The following is a 23,208-nucleotide window of genomic DNA, read 5'->3' on the forward strand; positions in this document are numbered from 1 at the left end:
GTCCCTCTGGCCGGCTTCGCCGCTCCCCCATTGGCTTCCACCGCCCCTCGCCCGCCCCATTGGCTGCGGCCCGTCGCTGCGGCGCGGCGGTTGGCGGCCAAGGCCGTCAATCAGGCCGGAGCCCCCGGGAGCGCCCGCCTCCGCAGTTATCAGGTTAGTGTTCGCCGCGGTGCTGGGGCTGGGGATTCCGAGCGGAGCTGGTTGAGCCCTCAAAGTCCCCGACCGCGCTGGCTGAGGGGGGGTCTCCATCGGTGTCACTGCGCCAGCGGAGCCGGCGACAGCCAGCGACTCCCGCCAGCCACCGACATGGACATGAAGAAAAGGATCCACTTAGAGCTGCGGAACAGGACGCCCTCAGATGTAAGCAATGCAAAAAAAATAATAATAATTAATAATAATAAAAATCCATCCCACATTTTTAATTTTTTTTTTTTGGGGGGGGGGGGTGGGGGGTGTGCATCCCAACCCCGCGGGGCTCCGGGGAAAGGGGGGGACGGGGGTGGCGGCGGGGCCGCCGCCGCTGCTGCCCTTGAGGTGCCTACCTGTGTGTGTTGTGTGCGTGTGTGTTGTGTGTGTGGCCGCGCACCCCGGTTCGGGGGTCGCCCCCCGTCCCCAGCACACGCGTTACGGTCTGGGGAAGGGGGGGCGGGGGGGGCAACGAGCGGCTGCTCCCGCCGCCGCCGGTGCGCGATGCCTGTCGGGGGGCTCGCCGGGCATTAAATAAAAATAAGTTGGTGCTCCTCGCCCGGCGTGTTTAGTTGGCAAATATTTGTAGTGGGTGCTGGGCAGGGAGAGGCAGACAGGGACGGCGAGGGAGTTGCGAACGGTTTAGTTTAAAGTGCGTCTTCATTTCTTTGCAGTGATCAGGCAAGAGAGACTGGGGAGCCATATTTGTAACTTTGTAGTCCTCATGAACGCGCCCTTTCTCTCTCTCTCCCTCTCTCCAGATGCTGAGAAGATAAAAGAAAAAGAATTTTAAACCAATGCTTAGCGTTTTTGGCGATCGGGTATCGCCGCCGGTAGCGCGAGCGTTGAATAAAAAAAATATTGCAAGAAATAAACGCACTCTCCACCCCCTCCATCCCCGCACACGCACAAAAAGGCTGGATGTGTGCGTGTGCGTGTTTTTCTCCCCCCCCCCCCCCCCTTTGCCCCCCCCCCCCGGCTCCTTTCCCCTTCCCCCGGGGCCGGACTTCAGGTTGTTGTTCCGCGTCTGGCGGAATAAACCGAGAGAGAGAAAAAAAACTTTGTCAGGACAAAAACAAAAAAAAAAAACCAAAACCAAACCAACAAACCTTAACTACCCACTCCCCCCCAAAAAAAAAAGAGGCGGCGGCAGCGGGGGAAGAGGTGCCCGGAGGCAGGCGGGGCCCCCAGCCCGCTCCGGCGGGGCTCGAACTCGGGGCCCAGGGAGGCGGCGGGGAAGCCCCCTCCTTCCCTCCCTCCTCCCTGCCCGCCCCGGCGGGGCCCGCCGCCGCCAGGCCCTTGCATAATGGCCGGGGAGGGCGAGGTGCGCCCCGGCCCCGCCGCGGGAGGGGAAGGAAGGGGAAGAACGGGGGGGAACGTACCTCTCCGGCAGGGGAGGGCGGAGGCGGGACGCGGCCCCGCGGCTTTTCGGTGTCCGAGGGACAAAGGCGGGCAGGTCGCTGTAACCTGCTCTTTAAAGTTTAAAAACTCCTGGGCTCGGAGGAGGAGGAGGACGGGGGGAGGAGGGCTCTCGGCGCGGCACACGCCGCCGTCTCCGGCCGGCCGGTGGGGCCCGGCGCGTCCGGTTGTGGGGGCGCGGGGGACACAATCGCCCCCCGCCGCGCCGCCGGCGGCCCCGCGCTGCCAGCGCCACACCGCAAGTAGGACGCGGCGCCATGTTTTGTTTGGTTTTTTTTTTTTTTTTTTTTTTTGCTTCCCCCCCCCGCCTTTCCCTCTCCTCTTCTTCCTCCTCCTCCTCCTCAGCCGCGGCGGAGGCAACGGCCAGGTGCGGGCGGCGGCCCTGCCCGCCCCGCCGAGCCGTGAGGGGAGCCCCGGCCCGCCCCGCTGCCGGTTCCCGCTCTGGTAGCGGCGGTGTGTGGAAGTGCGACATGAGGCGTTGGCGGAGGGGCCCTTCCCGCCGGCACTGCGGCGGCGGGGGCCGGGCGGCGGCGGCGGCGGAGGGGCGCCCGGGCGCCCTCTCCGACATGACTGCCAGCCGCCGGGGCTGCCATTTTGTCGCCGAGCGCGGGGCGGGAGGAGGCTCGTCACGGCCACAGCGGGACGCGCCGGGCGGGTAAAAAGGCGCTGTTCGTCCCCTCCCCGCTTTATTATTATTTTTAATGATTCTTATTTTTATTTGATGCCGCTGTGGGGTTGGGGAGGGAGGCCGCCTGCCCGCCCCCGGCCTGCGGCGGGCACCGGGCCTCACCTGCCCGCCCCGCCCCGGCAGCGCCCGCCCGGGGGAGCGGGGCCGGGGCCCGGGACCCTCCGCAGCCTCCCCCGGGCGGGCAGCGCGGCGCTGGGAATACGCCCTCTTCCTGGGCAGGGCCCTGCGGGAAGGTAGGTCTCTGCTTTTAGGGCTCCTTTTTCTTTTTTTTTTTTTTTTAAATTTTTTTTTTTTTCCTTTTTTCCCCGGCTTTTGGACGATTTGTCCATCGCTCCTACTGCTGGAGGCTGATTCACCATTTTAAACGCACACCTACGCTTTAAAGGCTTGATCCAAAGTGTGTTGGGTATAAACTGGACTTTTTTCGCGTTTGTTTTTTTTTTTTTTTTCCCGTCCACGCATGGATTTTGTTCAGTTTTTGCTCCGTTTTGGCTTATGCCAAAGAAAGTCGAGAGAGCTCAGACCTGGTGGGGAGTCACTGTTCCTCAGGAACTCTGAAATCTGCAGCGGTTGGTTGTAAAATAAGGCTTATTTAACCTGTGACCACTTCTTTTTACCTGCTCGCCTTTAGCTCTGGCGATGAGTTCTGTGTATCGGTCCTCCCGAGGTAGCAAAGGTGACGCCTCTGCTACAAAGCCAAATCTTTCTGGTTTCATGTGAAGGAGGAGAGATGCCATTTGGGAATGCTGTTCTGTTTAGGGTCCGCTCTGTACAGCCATTGATTACAGATGTCTGCACGTGGTTTTTTTTGTCATGGAGAACTAAGTGTACGGTTTGAAGTCTGGTTCTCTTAAAAATACCTATTAAAATAAAATTTAGCTAAATCCAGCTAGTGCTTTAGGTTAAATACTTGCAACCGGGGTTTAGAAGCGATCCTAATGCCAGTGCCATTTATTTATGGATTTTAGTAAGTCTTTGGGCATGAACAGGATGGTTCTGTGAATTGTTTTCGTTAGTCTCAGCTTTGATAGATAGGCAGTATTTCTCCTTCTGAGATCATTGTTTTCAAACTTTTAAGTGTAATGTAAATAAATCTTGGTGAAAATAACTATGAATATACTTGTTTTGGAGCTTCTGTCCTGTTTTGCGATACGTCTTGTATTTAATATATCCTGTTATCAAAATGTGCAGGATCAAAACTTCTTGTAAATCAAAGTTAGGTAAGAGGATGTTGATAAGGTGGTGCGGTTCTTTGTGATCCTATATTAATACTTTATAGTTTGATCTGGCTAATACGGTTCTCGTGTAGAATACCGTGTGCTACTGTGCAGCTGAGCTAGCTACTTTGAGCTCTTAAGTCATGTAATCCTGTAAGGTTACGCGTTGGCTAGTAAAACATCATATAAATGTCCTGAAGTGGGTTGTATAGGAACTGTTTCTTCCTTTGTCTCTTTTTCTTTGTTGTTGGTTTGTGCTTATTTTTTTAATTCTCTCTCCATTTTAATGTGAATTCAGTGTTGGTGAGAGGTCTGGGGCTTTGATACTTGAAATTTGTTTGGTTTTTTTTCCTGTGTGTTGTACAGCCAAAGTTGAGCTTGCGCATCTGCCTTCTGCCCAGATATTTCAACTTTTTATCCCATTACGTTTAATGGTCACTGACAGTAGCGCACTTGGGGTAGCCTTTGTCACTTTGCTTATCTTATCAACGTGGTTTTCTATTATAATTAACTGCCTGCTAGAAATGAGCCAGGTACAGTTATTTTACATGAGTTTCCTTCAGAACCATCAGCCGGGGGTGGTGTAACCACTGACCTTGCAGAGGGAGTGCTCGCCTGGGCACGTTTGCAGGCATTCTTGTTCATTCCCTGCGTAAACTCATTAGTAACATGCAAAGACTGTGAAACAAGCTCGGTACTAAGGCCCTTCACACCGAGGTAGGTTTTTTTGAAATGATGCACAAAACCCATCTTCTTTGGTTTAGCACTGCCATGCCGGGTCTTCTAGTCTGAGGATTTAGTGCCTTACCAGCTCAAAATTTCGACAGTGATAAAATACTGACTGCAGCATTATTTCTTACAGTTCTGACTTTGTTGCACTTTAAAACTTACTTGACAGTCAGATTTCTCTCTGCCTTTCTGTACATTTTAACACTGAAGGGAAATACAGTGCAAGCATCTTTACAAAGTGTTCTTTCAAATGAAGAACATAAATAAAAAGGCCCTTTTCCCCCAAGCTAGTTCCTTGTTGTGGTGCTTGCAAGAACAGTAGGAAGTTTAAAGTGACACGGAAGTCCTGCACTTAAAAAAATATTTTGGTCTTGTGTATGGGTGCAGATACATACTTTTTAGTAGTAGAATTAGTAGGCTGAAGTACCTCAAAATGGGAAGGGGATGTACTCCAGGTTTGAAACAAAGCGGGATGCGGTTGTGTTGAGGGTGGCATGAGAGCAGCACGTACAAACTCTGTGCGGCGTGTGCAGATCATCATGGATTTTTGCAGACTTGTGTCACTTAACCACTTGTGTAGCTGACAGCAGGGTGTAAACGTACAAGGAAATAGCTGTATTTTTTTTTTTTGCAAACTTCCCAAGGCTGTATAACAGCTGGTTTTCATGGCACTGAATTTCCAGATGCAAACCTCTAAAATGAGTATCCCATTGGATGGATGCTCATCTTGGAGGGACTGCAGCCCACAGAAACCAGGCTGGAGAAGGGTGTGATGTGTGAAATTTAGACTAGTTTCACAGCTGACTACGGGGCTGATCAGGGAAGCATTCGGGAAATTCTCTTAACCTGGACCAAGTTTTAAGCATATGAAAGGAACTCTGAAAACACCAGTATAGGGTTCTAAATCTGGTTGCCTAATTTTCCCGTTTCTCTGTGATGCTGCTAGAAAATAACAATGTTAGAGTTTGTTGGTTTTTTTTTTAACCCTCAATTCTTGAGAATTCCCTTTTGACCAGCAACATGTAAAGTACAGTCACAAAATTTTCAGTATGATTCAGCTTTGTGTCCAAATACTGGATTGAGAAAAATGTATTACGAGAAATAGGTGGGGTTTAGGTGATGTAATTGTGTTGTAGTCCATCAAGAAATGCATCTCCTAAGAAAGGAGGGTTCTCGTCCTGCCCACTAAATGAAACAAGTTGTTGAAACAAGAGGGGGGTGGGAAAAAGCTTCTTAGTACAAACCTTCTAGGGTTAAGCCTAGCTATTATAATCCATCCTTGCAGCAGGATTTGTGTGTTATGTATCAATAAATAGAATATACCTTTCTGCCGCTCTGCTCTAAACGTACACCAAAAACTCCTGAATGTTTCAAGGTACCATTAATCATGTGGAGGGATTTAGGACTTCCAAAGTATTGCTATCTTTTGCTGTATTTAAAAGACCATATTGTTTACGTCAGTGGTGTATCTTTAAGTGTACATTGAATGGTGGCACAAGTATCAGTTGCTGTTTTCTTAAATATTTACATCCTGTAAGGCTGATGTTGACTGATTCATCCCATTTCATTCATTCTATGGATTACACCCCCCTCTTCCTGCTGTAAAGATACAGGTATTGGTAAGTTGTGGAGAAACCTGAAAATTAGAAACTGGACCTGTGAAACACCCAACGTCTTGAATGTTTTTTGAATGAATTAAAAGTAAGGGAAGGTTGTGGGAGTAGTTCTGGTTTGCTCACCAGAATCCCGTGCACCTACTGGGATTGCAGTGCCCTGTCTGCGAGGGAGCAGGGCTCACCCGGGGTGCCGGGAAGGGAGGAAAGGAGGAAGGGAGGTCCTCTCCTTGCCGTCTGCCGAGGCAAGCCTTGCCATTTGTGGCGCACATGATGGCTTTTGGCAGTTTAGATTGACAAACAGCTCAGCTCGATGAACCAAACCCTCTGTGTCTGCAGCGAGGTACAAGTCCCAAGTGGGAATAGAGAGCAGTGATGTTTTGGTTGTGCTTTGGAGTGATGGACACTTCTCGGCTATTTATGTGACACTGCTGGACTTGTTCTGCATATAATTTTTTCCTGTCTCCTCTCCTGCTCTGCTATCCTTCAGACAAAATAACTAGTAAATACACAGTCTGTATTTTTTGTCTAGGTTGCTAAAATCAGTCCTGAAGCCCTTGCATATATAAGCATGACCTTTGAAATATTTCCAAAAAAAAAAAAGAAGCCTCAGTGCAGTGGTTTTCCTTTCCACCACTGTGTAAAAGTTGTGCTCTCTATTGGAGCACTCATTTGTCCATCGACTTGGTCTATTGAACGTTCTACCTTCAAAGCCATAAAAAAAGCTAGGAAAAGCTTATCTTTTGCAAGTATGATTTGCCAGTGCATTCTGTAGCAGCTGACATCTTCAGAGACTGCTTTCCGTATTAAATATGCAGCTCTTAAAATTAGTCTTAATTTAAATGCAGTGTTTCTTTTTTATGTATGCCTCTGCATCAGTCCTTTGTTGCTGAGGGCAATTCGGAGTGCATGCAACTGAACAAACTAAGCGGTTCAGCTAAATGCTCAAAATTTTTGACTGAAGAATTTTCAAATTAAAGGTGCAGTGCAGCCTTATGTTGTGCTTCTGTTTTATTTAATAATAGTTGGCAGGGAACGAAAAGCCCGCTGGATGTGGTATCACGCACTCGGTTTCTCAAATAGGGAGAAACGGAGACATGGAGCTGAAGTGACCGTGCAAAGTCACCCACCCCAGCCAGGAGCAGTGCGAAGTGCTCTGCCCGTAGGTGATACCGGCTGTAGAAAAGGGAGAAGCCATCAATGTTAATATGAATATTAAAAAAAAAAACAAAAAAACCCCCAAACATTTAATGCAAAGATCAAGCAATTTAAGTATTTGAAACAGTGAAATATTTGGAGTTTTTACAGAGTTATGTTCCCAACAGTAGAAGCAAAAATGAGACCTAGCTACATGCTTTTGAATGAAACAGCTTTCCCACGTCCCTAAAGTGTGTTCTCAATTTATTAATTAGTGTGTTGCTTATGCATATGGCTATACTGACCCTTGTAAATGTGTGAAAGTTTATTTATGTGACTCATGGGGTTTCTTGGTTGGGGGGCTGTTTTTTGAGAAAGACAAGGGCAGATTATTCTTTTTGGAAGTTTTTTAGTACTGGAGATGCCTCGTAATTAGATTGGAGTGTTAAGACGTCGTCAGAATTGCCAAGACTCTCCGTCCTTCTGCCACTTACGTATTTCGCTTGGACCTTTAGTTTCTCATAGAACAGAGCGAAGGGACGTAAAATTAGTGGGAGCCATATGTATTGCTCTCAGGGTTTTATAGCTATGCTGTGTAAAATGTTAGAGGGTACAAAAAGTAAATGTGTTGATATTGAGCCAGATTTTTTCTGAGCTGTGCAAGCAGCCTTAAGCTGTCTCTGAACACAGAGCAGCTTTGATTTTGGGGGGGGACGGGGTAAAAGAAAAAGAAAAAGCACACAACAACAACGAACAAAACAAACCAACAAAAATTTCCTGTCTCTCCTCCCCCGCTCCTTTCCCTTGGCCAGGGTAGGGATGATGCAGGGTCCCCAAAAAATGCAGAGAGGCCAGCAAAAAGAGGCCGCTCACTGCACTCATCCTTGTGGGAGCTAACATCAACAGAGCCCAGCCTGAGGGGAGTTTAAAAGGTGGCTTTAAACTGCTATTGTACTGCATTGCTTTGGACTTGGGGACTGTGATTTAACAAGGTGCTGGAGCCCAGACTGTGACAGATGTCCACTGAGATGCCCGTTTTGTCACCGGCTTGTTCTTGGTCCCTAAGCAAATGTTTTCCTGCAATTCCTTGGTTGCACCTTTGTCCGGAGTCAATCCAAGTTTCTTCATCACGTGATTGTTGGACCAACTAAATTAAATACAAAGCATTTGCTAGGGTACAGTTTACAAACACAGGGTAAACGTGCGAGAACTGTGGCATTACAGTTCAAAGACAGCAGTATTGGGATCCATGCACGTCCATCCATATCGGTGCTTGTAGTGAAAAATATGAGAGGCGCCAAAACTGTATTGGCATGATGCTGGAAGTTCAATTTTGGGCTTCTAAAACCCTCCGCTGAAGTGTTTTAAAAGCATTGGTGGAAGCTTCTGAGATACAGAAGAGGAATTCAGATATGAAAGTTTGGTGGGGTTGCGTCATTCTGAGAAACCCTAGATTAATTTTGAGGTCCAGCAGTTGTTTCATGTGACCTTGTTGCAAGAATTTGGAGTTCCAGCTCGACTGAATGGGTGTAGAATAGGCAAAGCAGCCAGAAGTGGAGCGGGTTGCTGTTGAACCAGGCTGTGCTGGAAGCTGTTGTGTTCGGCGGTTGTGAATTGCTCAGTGTCGAAGGGGCCGGTTGCCGAGTGCTGGTGGAAGGGACGCCTTTGTTCGGGTGTGGGGAGCGTGCCTGCGGTAAATCCCATAAAATTCAGCCTGAACGGCTTTGAAATCCTGACAGACGCCTGGCGTTCAGCCGTGGTGAGGCGCTGCGCTTGTACCTGGTGTCTGTAGTGGTGGTAAGGGAGCGCTGCTCAAAATTACAAGCTATACACATTAATCCTATCCAGTCCCTTCCCAGCCGTCAGTCACTGCCTCTGCTAATACAATTCTCAAGTACTCTGGCCGCTAGATATCTTGCCCATATCTCAAGGGAAGTGGTTTGTGTTACGTGGCCATTTTTTGCACAGCATTTCCCCCTGCCCCGGGATTTGCAGATTCTTTGCCCCGTACAGTAATGACCAGAGCCTGTGCAAGGTAAATGGTGGTTGGCTAACTAGTTTAAGACATGTACTGCAAGTGAGTTAAATCTATTTATCCCATGTCAGATACTTATAATAAAGCCTTGAAGGGATATATCAAAATCCAAAATCACATGTTGGTTTAGTAGGGGGAAAAAAAAACTTTACTGCTGTCACCTGCGGTTGGTGCCTTTATTCTGGTTTGCCTTTTACTTTTGTATCTCAAGGGAGGAAGAGAATGTCAACCCTATTGGAATTTTCCCTTCCCTGTCAAATTTAATTCTGTTTGTGGCTAGATCCTCATCCCCGAGCATCTCCACCGGGCCATGCCCAGGAGGAGCAGGTGAGGAGTGCCCCGCGGAAGGGAAATCCCCCGTGGCACCAAGCCAGCGCCATCAGTGCCATGGCACCTGCCTCCCTCCCCGTCCCGCGGGCAGCATGCCAGAGGTATGAGGGGGCACAGCCTGGACGGGCAGCACTCTGACAAGCCTGGAAAGGCTGAACAGCTCTTGAGGTGTCTCTTAATTGATGCATAGCAGCCCACTAGCTGCTCTAATTTGGGCTAGAGATTATTCTGCGCTCTTCTGTCTCTCGCTGTTTTCCAGCAGGAGCTGAACTTTGCGTAGCCTGGCTCTGCTGTGTGTTTGTCTCACAAGGGGCCCCAGCGTGGCTGGAGATCTGTCTTGAATGTAGGTGGCAAACAGCTTGTGGGGCTGTCTTCATTTTTAAAAAAAAAAAAATCAGTTCTTCAGGTTGGTTATGTTTTGGTGACCATCTTAGAGCAGAAGTTGCATCATGTCTTCGAGGCTTCAGAGCAGCTTTGTTAGCCCAAGGTATTAAGTAGGCTGTTCATTCAAGCTTTTTTTTGGCCTAGTCATGTTCCAGATAGTATCTGAAATGGAAATTCATGCAATGTTTATCTCCTCCAGAAGTAACCTTGGGGGAAGCTTGTAACGTGAGCGTGGAGAATATCGTATCCTTACCATCACTGTGCAGCTAAGCATGAGCGATGGGCTCCTGCAAGACTTGGGTGTTACCTTGAGCCTTGTCAAACCCATGCCTTCCTCAACAGATGAGAACGTCGTGACTGCGGAGGGTTGGCTTCTCTTCAACTTTGCTGCACAAATTGAGTGGAATAGAAACCTAAGGAGATCCATTTCCGCTCAAGGATCCCTGAATCTGCGTGAATACAGATCTAGAATACAGTACACAAACTAGGAGGACACAACTCTTGGCAGTCTGGTTACAGTAGACAGCAATGGTCATTCTTTACCACGGAGTGACGCAAGGCTTTGCGTGGACTGTGCAGACTTTTGAGACCAAAGAACTCCCAAAGACAGAAATGCAAGAAGTGTTTGAAGAAGTGTTTTTGTGTCTGGGAGACAATAAAACTGTCTCTGCTTTCAAAAGTAACGTGGACTTCGCTCCCACTTAACCACAACGGCCTTCCCTTGCTCTCCCCTCCCTTCTTCCCACAGCTCTCCCCTTCTCCAAATGCGGTTTCCATTGGGTTAAGACATGGGAAGGAATTCTCTCAATGCTCACCTGGATCGTTTGGTTGGGAGCAGTGCACGACAGAGTTAACCTATCATGTTTACCTGCTTTTTTCAATAAAAATGCCACGTAGTGGGATATTCCCGTCCTAGGGGTACCATATGCAACCTACACTTCAAAAGCATCTGGTCCATTGTGCTGAAAATGAGATGCTACAGCCTTTGCTGTTCCTGCTTGTAAAGCCAGCAGGATGGTGTTTGTACTTGTAAATTTGCCTTTTATCTTTTAAAATTATACTCACAACTGTGTCCTTCCATCACCTTGGTAAGCCTTCAATTACAGACCAGGATTTGGGAGCTTAGTCCCAAGTTCACGGATCTCCCTGCCCATGGGTTGTAGGCTTTCTGAAGTAGAGACTTTGCCTTTTTACCTGTTACAATGGTAACGTAGATTAAAGGCTAAGGTGATAACATGCGTGGCTTAATAGTTGTCCGTGTGTAATTATATTCTGTTGATTGTGTATGTGATGATAACTCAAGAGCATGGTCCCTTGCAGAGAGGCAGCCTGGGAAAGGGAGGCAGGGGAAGGTCTGATGGGTGCCGTGCACAGCAAGCGAGTCACAGATGTCACTTCTGATGACTCCCATGAAATCCAGTGGCCACTTACACACGATTGCCCGTGCTTGGCCTAGGAATAGGTTGGAGTCTCACAGTAGACCCCGTGGCTATATTAAGGATGTCGTATATGCATTTGGGAGCGCAGCTGAATGCAGTAACCATACTAGGAAGCAGATAAGTCCCTGGTTATCAAGCAGGCAGTAATGTAGAGTGTGATGTCATGAAAGTCATGAAGAGATAGCAGGGATGCTGTCATCCACAGTTAACAGCACAGCGTGCGTTACCAGAGATGTGATGTCATGTGCTGAAAGCATCTGGGACCATCAGAAATAGAAACTGGGATGACCACAGGAGAACAGTTCCAAGGCGCGTGGTCTGAAGATGTTGTTGGAGAAGCAGCAATCTACTCACTTATGTGTGACTGCTGAAAACCGAGGACTGAGACCAGCAAACCACAGAGCGACACTCGAGCAGAAGTACGTGGGCAACCAGGAAGCACCTGCTCGAGCAGATGGTGCCTGTGGAATGGGGGAGAGGGGCAGCAGAGCCCTGAGCCACCCCGGGGACACAGAGGACAAGGCAGAATGGCAGGCTGGGCAAGAAACACTTGGCAGTTGAAGCTGTGCAATGTGTAATATCCCTACCCGAGCACCTGATGGTGCCTTATCATAAATGCTATCGAAGATGTGGTTATGTACTACAGGAACCAACCTAGCCACCTGCTTGTTAGGCTTTCTGCTAGACATTCACCTGCTGTTTAGGTAAGTATTGTGGTGTTACTTGTGGTGGTTGGTTACCTATGGCACGCTGCTCTTCCACTGTTTCTCACTGCGTAGCAGTTTTTTGGCAGAGGGAGGAAAGATACGTACAGCTCGTGGTCTGTCTTGTACTAGTACTTACTTGTGTTAGTGCTTCAGTTGGTGCTTAATTTGCTTATGCATTGTGGCGTGGACAGGGATAAGGTTGACCCTACACAACTTCTGCAAGTTGAATCTTCCCGTCTTTGATGCAGCTAATCATGAATTAGCTGAGGACACTTACTCCCTTAGCCTGTCTCTCCAGACGAGTTCAGATTGTCCTCCCGCGTTCTGACTGACTGCTCATCTACGTGTCTGTAATATTGCAGAGGCTGCGGCGTCGTACAACTGAATTGGTTCAGACCAGCTGAGCCCACTTATCTTGTTCAGGTATATAACAAGGCTCAGAAAGGGTGCTCGCCCAGGCTACCCACATCAGGCAAAAGTTTATCCTGCGTTTTGGTGGCAGAATATGAGGAAAGAGATGTAAAAATTGTAATCTCACTGTGCATTTTCAACAAAGTTTGTTGGATGTCGGGAGAGTGATTCAGGAGCTGGAACTTTCCTTAAGATTACAAAGACTTCTGAAAAACAAACAAGGAATAGGTTTTTAGTCCTTGTCATACTTGTGTGGTAGTGAGCTGTTTTGGATGGAATGTAGCTTTGCTAAGGTCACCTTTCCATTTCTCCATAGACTGACACAGTTCTGTGCTCGCTGACTGTCGAGGCTGTAGCGTGCCTGGATGAGGCCCAGCATCCTCACAAGGGGGTGAAGGTTTGAGAAGAGACCTCTGTGCAGCCGCCAACGCGGTGGAAAAGGGCCCCGTTAATAACCCGGAGGGGCCTTGGAGAGCAATGGCCTCTCCTGGGGGGCCGGCGCTGCCTCGCCGGTTAACTGCTAAACAGCAAGGTCTTAAGGAGGAGATGGCAAATGAGAGTGGAAGGGGAGGAGAGTGGGATATGCAAGGCTGTAGGCTGAGAGGCGATGGGCAAATAGCTGCGGGTGTTTTTAATACTTATAGAAATTGCGTTAAGCTGGTGGTAGTTTCTACTGCTTGTACTGTAACCAAGAGAATTGGGTACGATGCAGCGGTGAGCGTGCACGTGGCAGTGAAGTTGGGAGAAGCCCCATGAGCCAAGTCCACCCTCCTTTCGCACGCGGGTATTTTCTATGGGATTCTTAAATCTCTTCAAACATTAAGCCATTTTAATTTTGTCTTGAATTGTACTCTGCGGAGTCACGTTCTTTCAGAAGCGATGCGATGTGTTAATGTACCTCTGACCGCGTAAGCACTGAAATTACGTTGCTGCGGTTGTGCTTCTGGAGCGTTAGGAGCTTGTGCTGGGCTGTTTCCTAACCGAGCTCTTTGATTCCACCAAGCTTTCTACCACTCGCAAACCTGCCGGTTTGAGTCCACGATGGCTTCCCCGCGGAGCTGTTTTGACTGTACCTTTGCCCAGTATCTTGGTACTGGGCACAGCAACGAAGGGAGCATTGCGGTTCTGTATCAAACAGAGTTTTCTGAAAGGTAGAGAGGAAACAGCAGTCTTGAGCTAAAAAGAGTAAACTAAAAGTAGAAGCCAGTTGGCTCCTCTGCCACCATATTAAAGGGGTTTTCGTCTGCATCCATGGCTATTTCCAGCTCCACCTCAAATCTGTTTTCCAGCCCTGAGGAAGCTTTGTCCAATTCCATGTTTGCCTCTTCTACGTCCTGCCCTTGGGGAGGGTGAAGGGATGGGTGTCCCACCTCCTGGGGTGAGGGCAGATGCTGTTTCTTTCTGAGCGGGAGGTTTAGGTGCTGCTTAAGTGCCTTTGCCCTTGCAGCCGTGCTCCTTTGCCCTCCTGGCTCCAAAACATGTCCGTAGGTGGGTGCTCAGATGAGCCACCTCGCTGGCCAAGGGAGATAACGGGGCAGGCAGGGGCCTCTTGTGCTGGTGAGGAAGGACACAGATAGGGGGGAATGTAGCTGCCCTACAGTCTGGGTTTGGGGTGGAGCTTCTTTTATTTTACCTTTTTTTTCCTTCCCTTTTTTTTTTTTTTTTTTTGGCGGGAGCTCTGTGTGTGTGTGTGAAGCAGATGACTCATAAAACGGTGTGTTTGTCCCCAAATTGATCTCGCTGGAGGATCCTGATACTTAAATACTGTTACAGGAAGAAAATATGCATGTTTGCCTTTAAAATGGCTTTCCTGCTGTCCAAATTTCAAAGCAGAGAGGGTTTTTTGTAGTTTGTTTTTGGGGTTTTGGGTTGGTTTTTTTCGCCCCCCACTATAATAGATGTATGTGGGATCAGAAGCATTTGACTTGATCTTTGGTTTCTTCTGACCAGCCTAAAATTCTTCTGGAAGACTTTTGTATAGTCATTCCCTATCATAATTCTTCTAGGAAAATTGTAGAGTCTTGGAAAATGTATTTCCTGTCTAACGCTGATCCTCCTACTCTCAATGAATCACTTGTACTCTCGTGTTGCTTTGGGCTGACTTCCCTATTGACTTCAGTGCTTGGGATTTAATTAGAAATCTAGGGATGTTATTTGGAGCTATACAGCTACATGGGATTCTTCTCTGTGCAGCGGGATTACAGTAATAAAAAAAAATGTAAAAAAATAAAATATTTGCATATTAACTGTCTGTCCTTGGTGTGAACGGAAGAGTTGCTTCACGTTTCTGCATACGCCGCTCTTGCAGACTTCTTTTATGCCATCCGCAGCGTAAAGCAGCACCCCCTCCATTTCCAAACCTGGAAACAAACCTCAGGCATGGGACGGGGTGCGTTTTCTTGGGTGTTTTGTAGGGGAGAAGTAAGCCCCAGCAATTGTCCGTCGGTGTGAAAATGTCTGGGTGTTCCCCGCCTGGGTGGGCCCGTCCTGTGGAGTCACAGTGCTCGGTGGCAGAGCTTCCCCAGAGCCCAGGAGAACTCGCGTTGGCTACTAAGGGACTTGAATCCCGTAAGGCTGGCCTGGCCTTAGGGTGGAAAGGAGCAGTTTTATTCAGGGTGGGGTGTATTTAGGGGCTCTTTTGGCATTGATGCTGCTGTTTGTGTCCGTTAAAGATAGCACCTGCAAAAAGAGTGGTGCTGTATTTAAAAAAAAAAAAAAAAAAAAAAAAAAAAAAAAAACAAACCAAAACCCGGCGGAGCCCTGCAGCCTGTTACTTGCTGTACACACCCGTGGGGCTGCCGGGCTCGGGCTGGCAGGTGGGTCCTGTGCTGCTCGGGCCCATGGGGACATTATCTTTGCCTCTCCCTTCGACCCTCCCTGCCGCAACAGGGCGAGGGAGATAAGGGCTGCGCCGCCTCAACAGCAGCTACGCTCGCGGGACCTCCCCTGCCAGCATCCTCTGACACAGCCCTTGTAATTCCCCAAGAAGGCCAGTGCCTTGCTGGAGGACATCTTCCCCTAAAGCACCGTCAGGCCACCCTAATGAGGAGGGGGGAGGGTGGGCTCCGGCGAGACTTGGTTTAGGATCGCCAGTGCCTACTTTAGGTTCCAGGAGGGTCTGAGCAAACAGTGATCTCTCCACGCTTGAAAAGCTTGAGTAATTTCTGCGTGCAGAGAGAAGCTATTTTAACAGCTGATGGTATGTTGTAATAGCACACGAGTCGTACAGGGTGTCTAAGTTGTAGGTTAGTTTAAAAATAAATAGATGGCTTTCGTATTTTTTAGAGTGCTTATTGCTTGCCTTTACTAAAGGCGATGCTACTTCTAACAGCCAAATCGGTTAAGCCAGGATTTGTGTTTTTGAACTGTTTACATTGTTTATAGAACAACACAAAGGTGGTCAGTTGAAGCAAAGCCAAATATCTGTGTTTCTGAAACGCTGCTAACCACGCTAGCAAAAATAGGGATCAAACAGTGAAAACAGCCTTTCTCATACTTCTCAGTCTACTGGAATACCTTTCATTTTTGCCTGATCTGTGCCATCCTTTGCTCGGGAGTGAAATCTTTGTCCTCCGCGCAGAACGTCTCATGCACATTTTGCATTGTTCTCTTCCCAGGTTAAAGAACTCGTTCTTGACAACTGCAGGTCATATGAAGGCAAAATTGAAGGCCTCACAGATGAGTTTGAAGAGCTGGAATTCTTAAGTACAATCAACGTAGGCTTAACCTCAGTTGCAAACTTACCAAAGTTAAACAAACTTAAGAAGGTAAATAAAATGTCCTGTGCCATTTCCCTCCCTCTTTGCACTATACCGAATGCAAAATAGTTGTCTGCATGAAAACCTAATTTAGCTGACCAAACTGCTTTGTGATACGTGTTTGCACTAAAAACTCAAGATGTTCACGTGCCTTCCAGCTCGAGCTAAGCGACAACAGAATCTCAGGAGGGCTGGAAGTGTTGGCAGAAAAGTGTCCGAACCTCACGCATCTAAATCTAAGCGGCAACAAAATAAAAGATCTCGGTACAATAGAACCTCTGGTAAGTTGAAATCAAACCCCATTTTGTGATGAGTAGAGACATTACAGGCTTGGAAAGTCCGAAGCGAACTTGCGGTGGAGTGTCTTGGGTGCTTATCTCTGCGGGCAGGTTGCCCGGCGCTCGAGCTGGCCCCGGGCTCTGTGGCAGCCCTGCCCCGGGGCTGTGCCCGCAGCCTGAGCGGCTGCTTCCCTCTAGCGGCTGCGGCTCCGGGGAGCACGGCGGCTCTCCGCCACGGCCGGGGCCGCGGGGCTGTCTCCCGGGCGCTCTGCTCCAGCTCGGTGCGTTTTCCCTGAAGCGCTGGGTCTAAAATCGCCAGCCGCCGCGTCTGCCCCGGCTGCGGCGTGTGGTGTGTGGTGGGGGTAGGTAGGGGCCAGCTGCAGCATCGCCTGCCTCCCTCTGTACTGGGTTTGCTCGCTGCAGCTGGGCAGAGGTTGCTGAGCTTCCAGCTTATTCCTGCTGGTTTCCATTTCCTCTCATTATGCTCCTTATTTCAAGTGCTGAGTTCAAGTTCGTCAGGTTGCAGTTCCAAGGAGCATCCTAGTGTCAGTCCCGGTAGTGCTGCTTTCTAGCTTTCGGCTTGTGTGCCCTTTGCTCTCCAGAAATGAACAGGTTTGGTTCATGTTTATTTCATAAATACTTGCTCATAAAACATCTCGAGGAGCAGTTCTCACATGAGTCCGTCTTGGCTCTCCTTTCCCCCAGGAGAAGGGGAGAGCAGAGCGGTTCAACTCACGTAGCAAACGGATGAGAGAGAGGATTCTAACCGCTACCGGTTTCGGGCTTATTGTTTTCTCGATGTCACTGTTGGTTTACACGCTAAACTCCAGAAGGGAGATATTTCATAAGACTTGATACAAATCCTCAACTGCTTGTGCTTTTATTGTTGGTACTTCGAAATGCTGTGGGCGATGCAGACTACCTCCTCCTCAAAAAAAAAAAAATCAAGAAGGAATTGAATTCCTGTTCAATTTCTAAGTCTTTTTTCGTTTTTCCAAATGCTAGGGAGCAATCATTAAAATTTTTTAAATCTCTCTTAGCAAAATTCCCGTGTCCAAAGAATAGTCTGTTTCTTCTTCTGTTGAAAGTAGTGGTGTAAATATACCTGACTGCTGGCTCCAGTATCTTGCCTTGTGTTTCTGGGATAGCTGATGGGACTAACATTTGTTCTCAGCTTGGCCCCTCGCAGCATGTGTGATTTTTGCACCATCACCTGTTTCCAAACTTCAGTCTTCTACTGGTGAGATGCTGAACTTGAGAGAGACCACTCAGATACCAAAGCGGCAATGGCCAGGCATTGCAGATTTCTCTTCCACACCAAATTAGTAGGCAGAGACCAAAATGACCCTATTATCGTGGGAAGCTCTTGAGCACGTTAACTCTGCCTGCTGTTGCATTCTCTGCTCTGGAGAGAACTACGGTAACGCTGAACTTTCCTTTCTTTGCAGAAAAAGTTAGAAAACCTGAAGAGTCTAGATCTTTTCAATTGCGAGGTAACCAACTTGAACGATTATAGAGAAAACGTATTCAAGCTCCTCCCGCAACTCACATACCTCGATGGCTACGATCGGGATGACAAAGAAGCACCGGACTCTGATGCAGAGGGCTACGTGGAGGGCTTAGACGACGAGGAGGAAGATGAAGATGGTATGTGAATTGTGCTACTTAGTGTACGTAAGTTAAATGATCAGTATGCTGCCTAGTACATTTTGCTTCCAGCTCTGACTTGTTGGCAAGAGAAGGGTGTTCTCAGCAGCTCCTTCCTGACTGATGTAAAGGAGAAGTACCTCAGTGTCCTCTGAAGGAACGAGGGGAAAGGAGATGGGCAGGGCCTGAAAGAGCTACTTTCTCAGTCTTATCTCTAGTGAAAGATCGGGATGACAAAGAAGCGCCGGACTCTGATGCAGAGGGCTACGTGGAGGGCTTAGACGACGAGGAGGAAGATGAAGATGGTATGTGAATTTGTGCTACTTGGCGTACGTAAGTTGTGAGATTGATATGCTGCGTGGTACGTTTTGCTTCCAGCTCTGACTTGTTGGCAGGAGATGGGTGTCCTCAGCAGCTCCTTCCGACCGATGTGAAGCAGAAGTATCTCGGTGTCCTCTGAAGGAATGAGGGGAAAGGAGATGGATAGGGCCTGAAAGAGCTACTTTCTCAGCTGTATCAATAGTCAAAGGTGGGGGGAGTGAAAGGGTGGTAGAAGGTAGGGGCCCAGAGGAGGAGTAAGACGCTGAAAGAGTTCAGGGAACAGTAAACCCCAGGGGATGAGGAACATCAGGGAGAAGTGGGTAAGAAAGGACGGCATGCACACGCAGTTTTCCAGGAACAGTGCGGTCAGGGAAGTATGAGCAGTTGTGTACACCCTGATGGGGAAGTGTGGGGTGGAGAACCAGATCGGGCATAGAAAAAAGTAGCTGAGTCAAGGAATTAAGTAAAGGAGCCAAGGTATTAATAGGAGGTTGTAGCTGCTCCGTGAGGACAAAGTGAACTAGTTGGTATCGGGCAGAAGAGAGGAGAGTGTGTGTATGGAAGTGTGCCTGGGGCAAGCTCTGTGAAAGGCACTAATGAAGCAGCAAGCAACTTTTTAACGTTAGGAAAATGCACGGTGGGTCCCGCTGTGCTGCAGGAGCCGTTCTGCCTCCCCGGCAGACTGCACTCGGAGGCATCGGTGTACTGGTCGGATGAGTATCTGGCTGGGTTTGGGGAATTTGCTAGACTCTTCAAACCCAGCTGCGCAGCAAAAGCGGAATAGCTGGGCTTGCACTTTTCCCTCGAGTGCTGAATGTGAGCAGTGGTGAGAGGGGCGAGTGCTGCGGCACCGCCTGGCAGAGTGGTGCATTCCGCCAGGTTCGGCGGGGACAGGCTCTTCTCATCAGAGCTCAAGTCTGGGCCTGCATTCGGCTGCATGAAAAAGCTCCATAACACCATTCCTGCAGCATGGAAAACCGCTACTGGTTTGTTGCTTGGGCTAGTTGCATTTAATCTTTTTTTTCTCTTGAAAAGAGATTGCAAACCCGTAAGACGGGTTGTGTGTGACCCTTTTGTATGGCTCTGGCAGCATAAAGGCAAGGGGTGTCCCATGGGGAGGGTTCCCAGTGCACGGCTGGTCGGCTTGTAAAGTTCTGCTCTGTCCCTGGTGGGAGCAGATGGACACTTGCAGATGGACACTTGCAGATGAAGAGCCGCAAGTGTCCCACGGGCTCAAAAACGCATATTAGTAGCGGGAACTGGAGCAGCTGAAGCTAAAGTGGTCCCGAGGCTGCTGTGACTTACTGTCGAGGCCCCTGCAGGTCTAGAGCAGCTCAGACCGCGGGTGCAGCTGCCACACTACCCTGTCGCTGGGCTGAAGCGGCACAGTGCTACGTCTAGCCCTGTCTAGCAGCTGCAGAGCTGCCTTTAATTCTGTGCTGCCCTTAAGCAGTGCTTTCAGCTTGCCTCTTGTGTCGGTAGGAGGTCACATCTCAGGTGGCAGTGTTGGAAAAAAGTAAACTTTCAATGTCTGAGTGGTTAATCTCGTTTGACTGTATAGAAGAGGAGTATGATGATGATGCTCAGGTAGTAGAAGATGAAGAAGACGAGGAGGAAGAGGAGGAAGGAGAAGAGGAGGATGTGAGCGGAGAAGAGGAGGTAAGGATTTATGTAGTTAATAATGGGTGTGGAGCGAACATTCTCTAACTGGGAATAGTTGGGCAAGAAATACACCAAATACTGGAGGCTTTTAGTACTTGAAGTGCGTGCTTGCTTTTTTACTTGAGAAGCATCGCGGTGGGGGGTGGCTTTGAGGCACGCCTGTCTATGAGCCAGCTGCCATCTAGTGACCACTGACATGAAATCATTCTGTTTATTGGGCTGATGTCAAAAATACAACCAGGAATGTCTGCAGACCTAGTCTGCGGTGCCTTTGAGGGGCTGGGGTTACAGCCTCCGTACAGGCGAGAGTGGTACCTGCGTCACCCACCCCGTGCTCTCAGAGCAAGGTTCCTCCCTGGGGCACGTACCTTGTGATTCTTCAGGACGCTGGAATCCTTAGCGCAGCCCAGCTCCTGCGTGCAGGGTGTGCTGAGCCAGTCGCCGCCTGCCGAGACTTCGCTCCCCGCACAGCCACTGGGATGGGGCTAAAATTTGACTGTCGGAGGTCGTATTGCCTGTCCTCCGGCCAAACGGAGGATCTTAGATCCTTAACTGCTGCTCCTGAATGGCCGGTCGCCCTCTTCTCAAAACCAACAGCAGCTCCTCGGGCTCTGGAAATGTCTGTGGGTGTTTTAACTCTCTCTGCCCCTAGAACACGTGCCTTCTACTGACCAGTCATCAAGTTTTACTAAACTCAGGACATCGTAACAAAATTTGCAGCTACATATCCGTGTGAAGTGTAAAACCACTTTCTCGCTGAAGGCTTGAAGCTGGAAGTGGCTGCTCTGGTGGCTTGTGATTTTCTGCAGTGAAACTTGTGCCAGAGCCTGGTTATACTGTAGCAAAACCCTGCACTTATATAAAAGTGCGTGGGAAGTGTCTGTCTTTTTATTTGGTTTTTGTTTAAGATGCTTCAAGGACTTTCTCTCTGTTGTAAAATGCTGTTGGATGTTGCCAAATTGTGAAAGGTCCTGCACTAAACCTGACTTCCTTAATCCCTCCTTTCCCCCCCCCCCTTTTTTTTTTTTTTTTTAATCTAGGAGGATGAGGAAGGCTACAACGATGGTGAGGTAGATGACGACGAAGATGAAGAAGAGCCCGGTATGGCAGCAATCCAGTTTCTGCTAGAGATAAAATAATAGCTTAATTTTTTTTAAAGTAAAATACCATTTTCTAAAAAGCAGGCTCATGTTTGTGATCCTGCTCCTTTGATGGCAAACCAGTTGCCAAAGCAGAAGCTCGTTGAACTTGTTCAGCTTCTCAGCAGCATGGGCGAGCGCTCGTATAATTCAAGTTGTGTTTTATTTTCTAGAGGAAGAACAGGGACAGAAGAGAAAACGAGAACCTGAAGACGAAGGGGATGAAGACGACTAAACTGAATAACCTATTTTGAAATTTTCCTATTGTGATTTGACTGTTTTTACCCTGTATTTCCCCTCCCCACGCCCCCAACCTTTTTTTTCTTTTTTTTTTTTTTTTTTTTTTTTTTTTTTCCTGATTGTAATGTTGCTGTGGGAATGAGAGGGAGAAGCAGACCGGGTGGGCAAGGGAATAAAATACTATTTTTACTGCCACTCCTCCTATTCATTTTAAATTTTTTTCTTTTTGTCCCTCTCTTAGTCCCTGTAACTGCAATAGTAAGTATAAACCAAGTGGTAATTTGTTTCTTATTATTGGAGTGGATAGTTTGACATCTTTTAAAAAAAAAAAAAAAAAAAAAGACAAAAAAGTTGAAGATCAGTGGACGATACCCCAAATAACACATACTCCGTCCCGAGACAGCTGAATAGCGTTGGCTGTCGGGATGTTTCCGCCGCTGCCAGTCACTAAATCCATTGTCAGCGTTTTTTTGGGGGGTGCTGCAAATCCAGGCAGAGCATCCCTCCACAGCAACGGGTGTGAGAATGGCATATTGATAAAGTGATTTCTTTGTTGCCTGTCCGTGAATGACTGCCATTTTCAGCCAATGCTTTCCCTGCTTTTGTAGGTACCTTTTATTTCGCTGTTTGTAAATAGTGACCAAATGTTTTTGTTGGGGTTGTTTTGTTGGTTTTGGTTTTTTTTGGTTTTTTTTTTTTTTTGGGGTGTTCCTTTGGATCTGGTTTGTGGGGTGAATTTCCAATCCCCCCCCGCCCCTTCCCTTCCCCCCCCATCCCGTGTGTTGCGTGTTTTCCTTTCTGTTTGTTTTTGGGTTGGTTTTCTTTTTGGCTAGGGTATAGCCAAGACACTGAAAATGGCAGGCATTTAAATATATATATAAATATATATAAAAAGTGTTCCTAATTCCTGAGTTACTAGTGAAATGAATTTGACAATTGTAATAAAAAAATGTTTCAACCCTTTTAAATAAGGTGTGTACTATTTTGGTCTGTAATATATAACACCTAGTCAATTTTAAGTGATGAGAAACTACTTCCACTTGTGCTATATACTTTGAAAATTTTTACAAACCTAAATACAGGAGGCAGTTCAGCATGTAGGGTAGGAGGTTTCTTTTCATACACTCAAGCACGAGATACTAATACAAAATTGTATTTTCTTACCTAGTGGAAGTCAGTAAAATGACTGAAAATACCTAGTGAATGTACAGTTTTACTTTCATATCCCTCTTTAAAATAGCTTTAGAAGTGACCTGTATTTCCTAGTCAATATTTCATCTGTATAAATACATTTGCAACAGTTTTTTTTTCCCAGAAGAGCCAAACTTTGAGTTTTATGTCTGTTTGTCATTGATGAATTTCAATAAATCTTTTTATACAATTTTTCTGTGGCTTATTTGAGTAAAATGGGCCACTGGGAAGGAATCGCATACCTTTTTAAAAAGGCATTTACTAAGCTATTCTGGTAAATTCCCTGATATTTTTAGTAACTTGATGATACGTTTTGCTCCATAAGAACTACTCTTAGCCATGGTTGGGTGAAACCAAGGGAGAGGTTTTGGCTTTAACGCAAATAACGGGATATGCCATTTTTCTTCCCAAGTGAGGGTTTCTTCTGTGTCGCCAGCGTGATTATCGCAGTTAAGCGCGTTCATTCCCACCGGTTAATCCTGTCCCTATTTACCCAGGCCCGGAAGAAAGGACACTTGATTCCCTTTGTTCGAGCCAAGCGCTGGGGTTCGGTGTGTGAGCTCTGGGTTAGCGCACCTCCGAGCTTTGTCCGTCCGAGACGAGCGCTGTCTGCTGGGACTTACTGCCGCTCCAGAGCCAAGCCTCCGCGTTTTCCTCTCTTTGGGAGTGAGTTGGGT

General features: G+C 47.9%; 1 protein-coding gene across 1 annotated transcript; it reads left to right on the forward strand.

Moving 5' to 3' along the window:
* The first annotated feature begins 18 nt into the window (after positions 1–18).
* ANP32A (acidic nuclear phosphoprotein 32 family member A) lies at positions 19–22,723 on the forward strand. Its single transcript, XM_074601607.1, has 8 exons — positions 19–360; positions 15,913–16,062; positions 16,212–16,334; positions 17,780–17,978; positions 18,185–18,283; positions 19,861–19,958; positions 21,002–21,062; positions 21,274–22,723. Exons 1-8 carry the CDS (start codon positions 307–309, stop codon positions 21,333–21,335), a joined length of 846 nt encoding a protein of 281 aa, XP_074457708.1. The 5' UTR covers positions 19–306; the 3' UTR covers positions 21,336–22,723.
* The last annotated feature ends 485 nt before the right edge of the window (positions 22,724–23,208 follow it).

Source organism: Larus michahellis, chromosome 9 (genome assembly GCF_964199755.1).
Source record: "Larus michahellis chromosome 9, bLarMic1.1, whole genome shotgun sequence".
In the NCBI taxonomy this organism is placed as follows: Eukaryota; Metazoa; Chordata; class Aves; order Charadriiformes; family Laridae; genus Larus; species Larus michahellis.

Excerpts from the sequence above, each read along its gene's own strand:
- ANP32A (XM_074601607.1), top strand. The coding sequence starts at position 307 with ATGGACATGAAGAAAAGGATCCACTTAGAGCTGCGGAACAGGACGCCC. Across the intron at positions 16,063-16,211 it reads AGTTAAACAAACTTAAGAAG|CTCGAGCTAAGCGACAACAG; the intron begins GTAAATAAAATG and ends CGTGCCTTCCAG. Across the intron at positions 21,063-21,273 it reads CGAAGATGAAGAAGAGCCCG|AGGAAGAACAGGGACAGAAG; the intron begins GTATGGCAGCAA and ends TTTATTTTCTAG.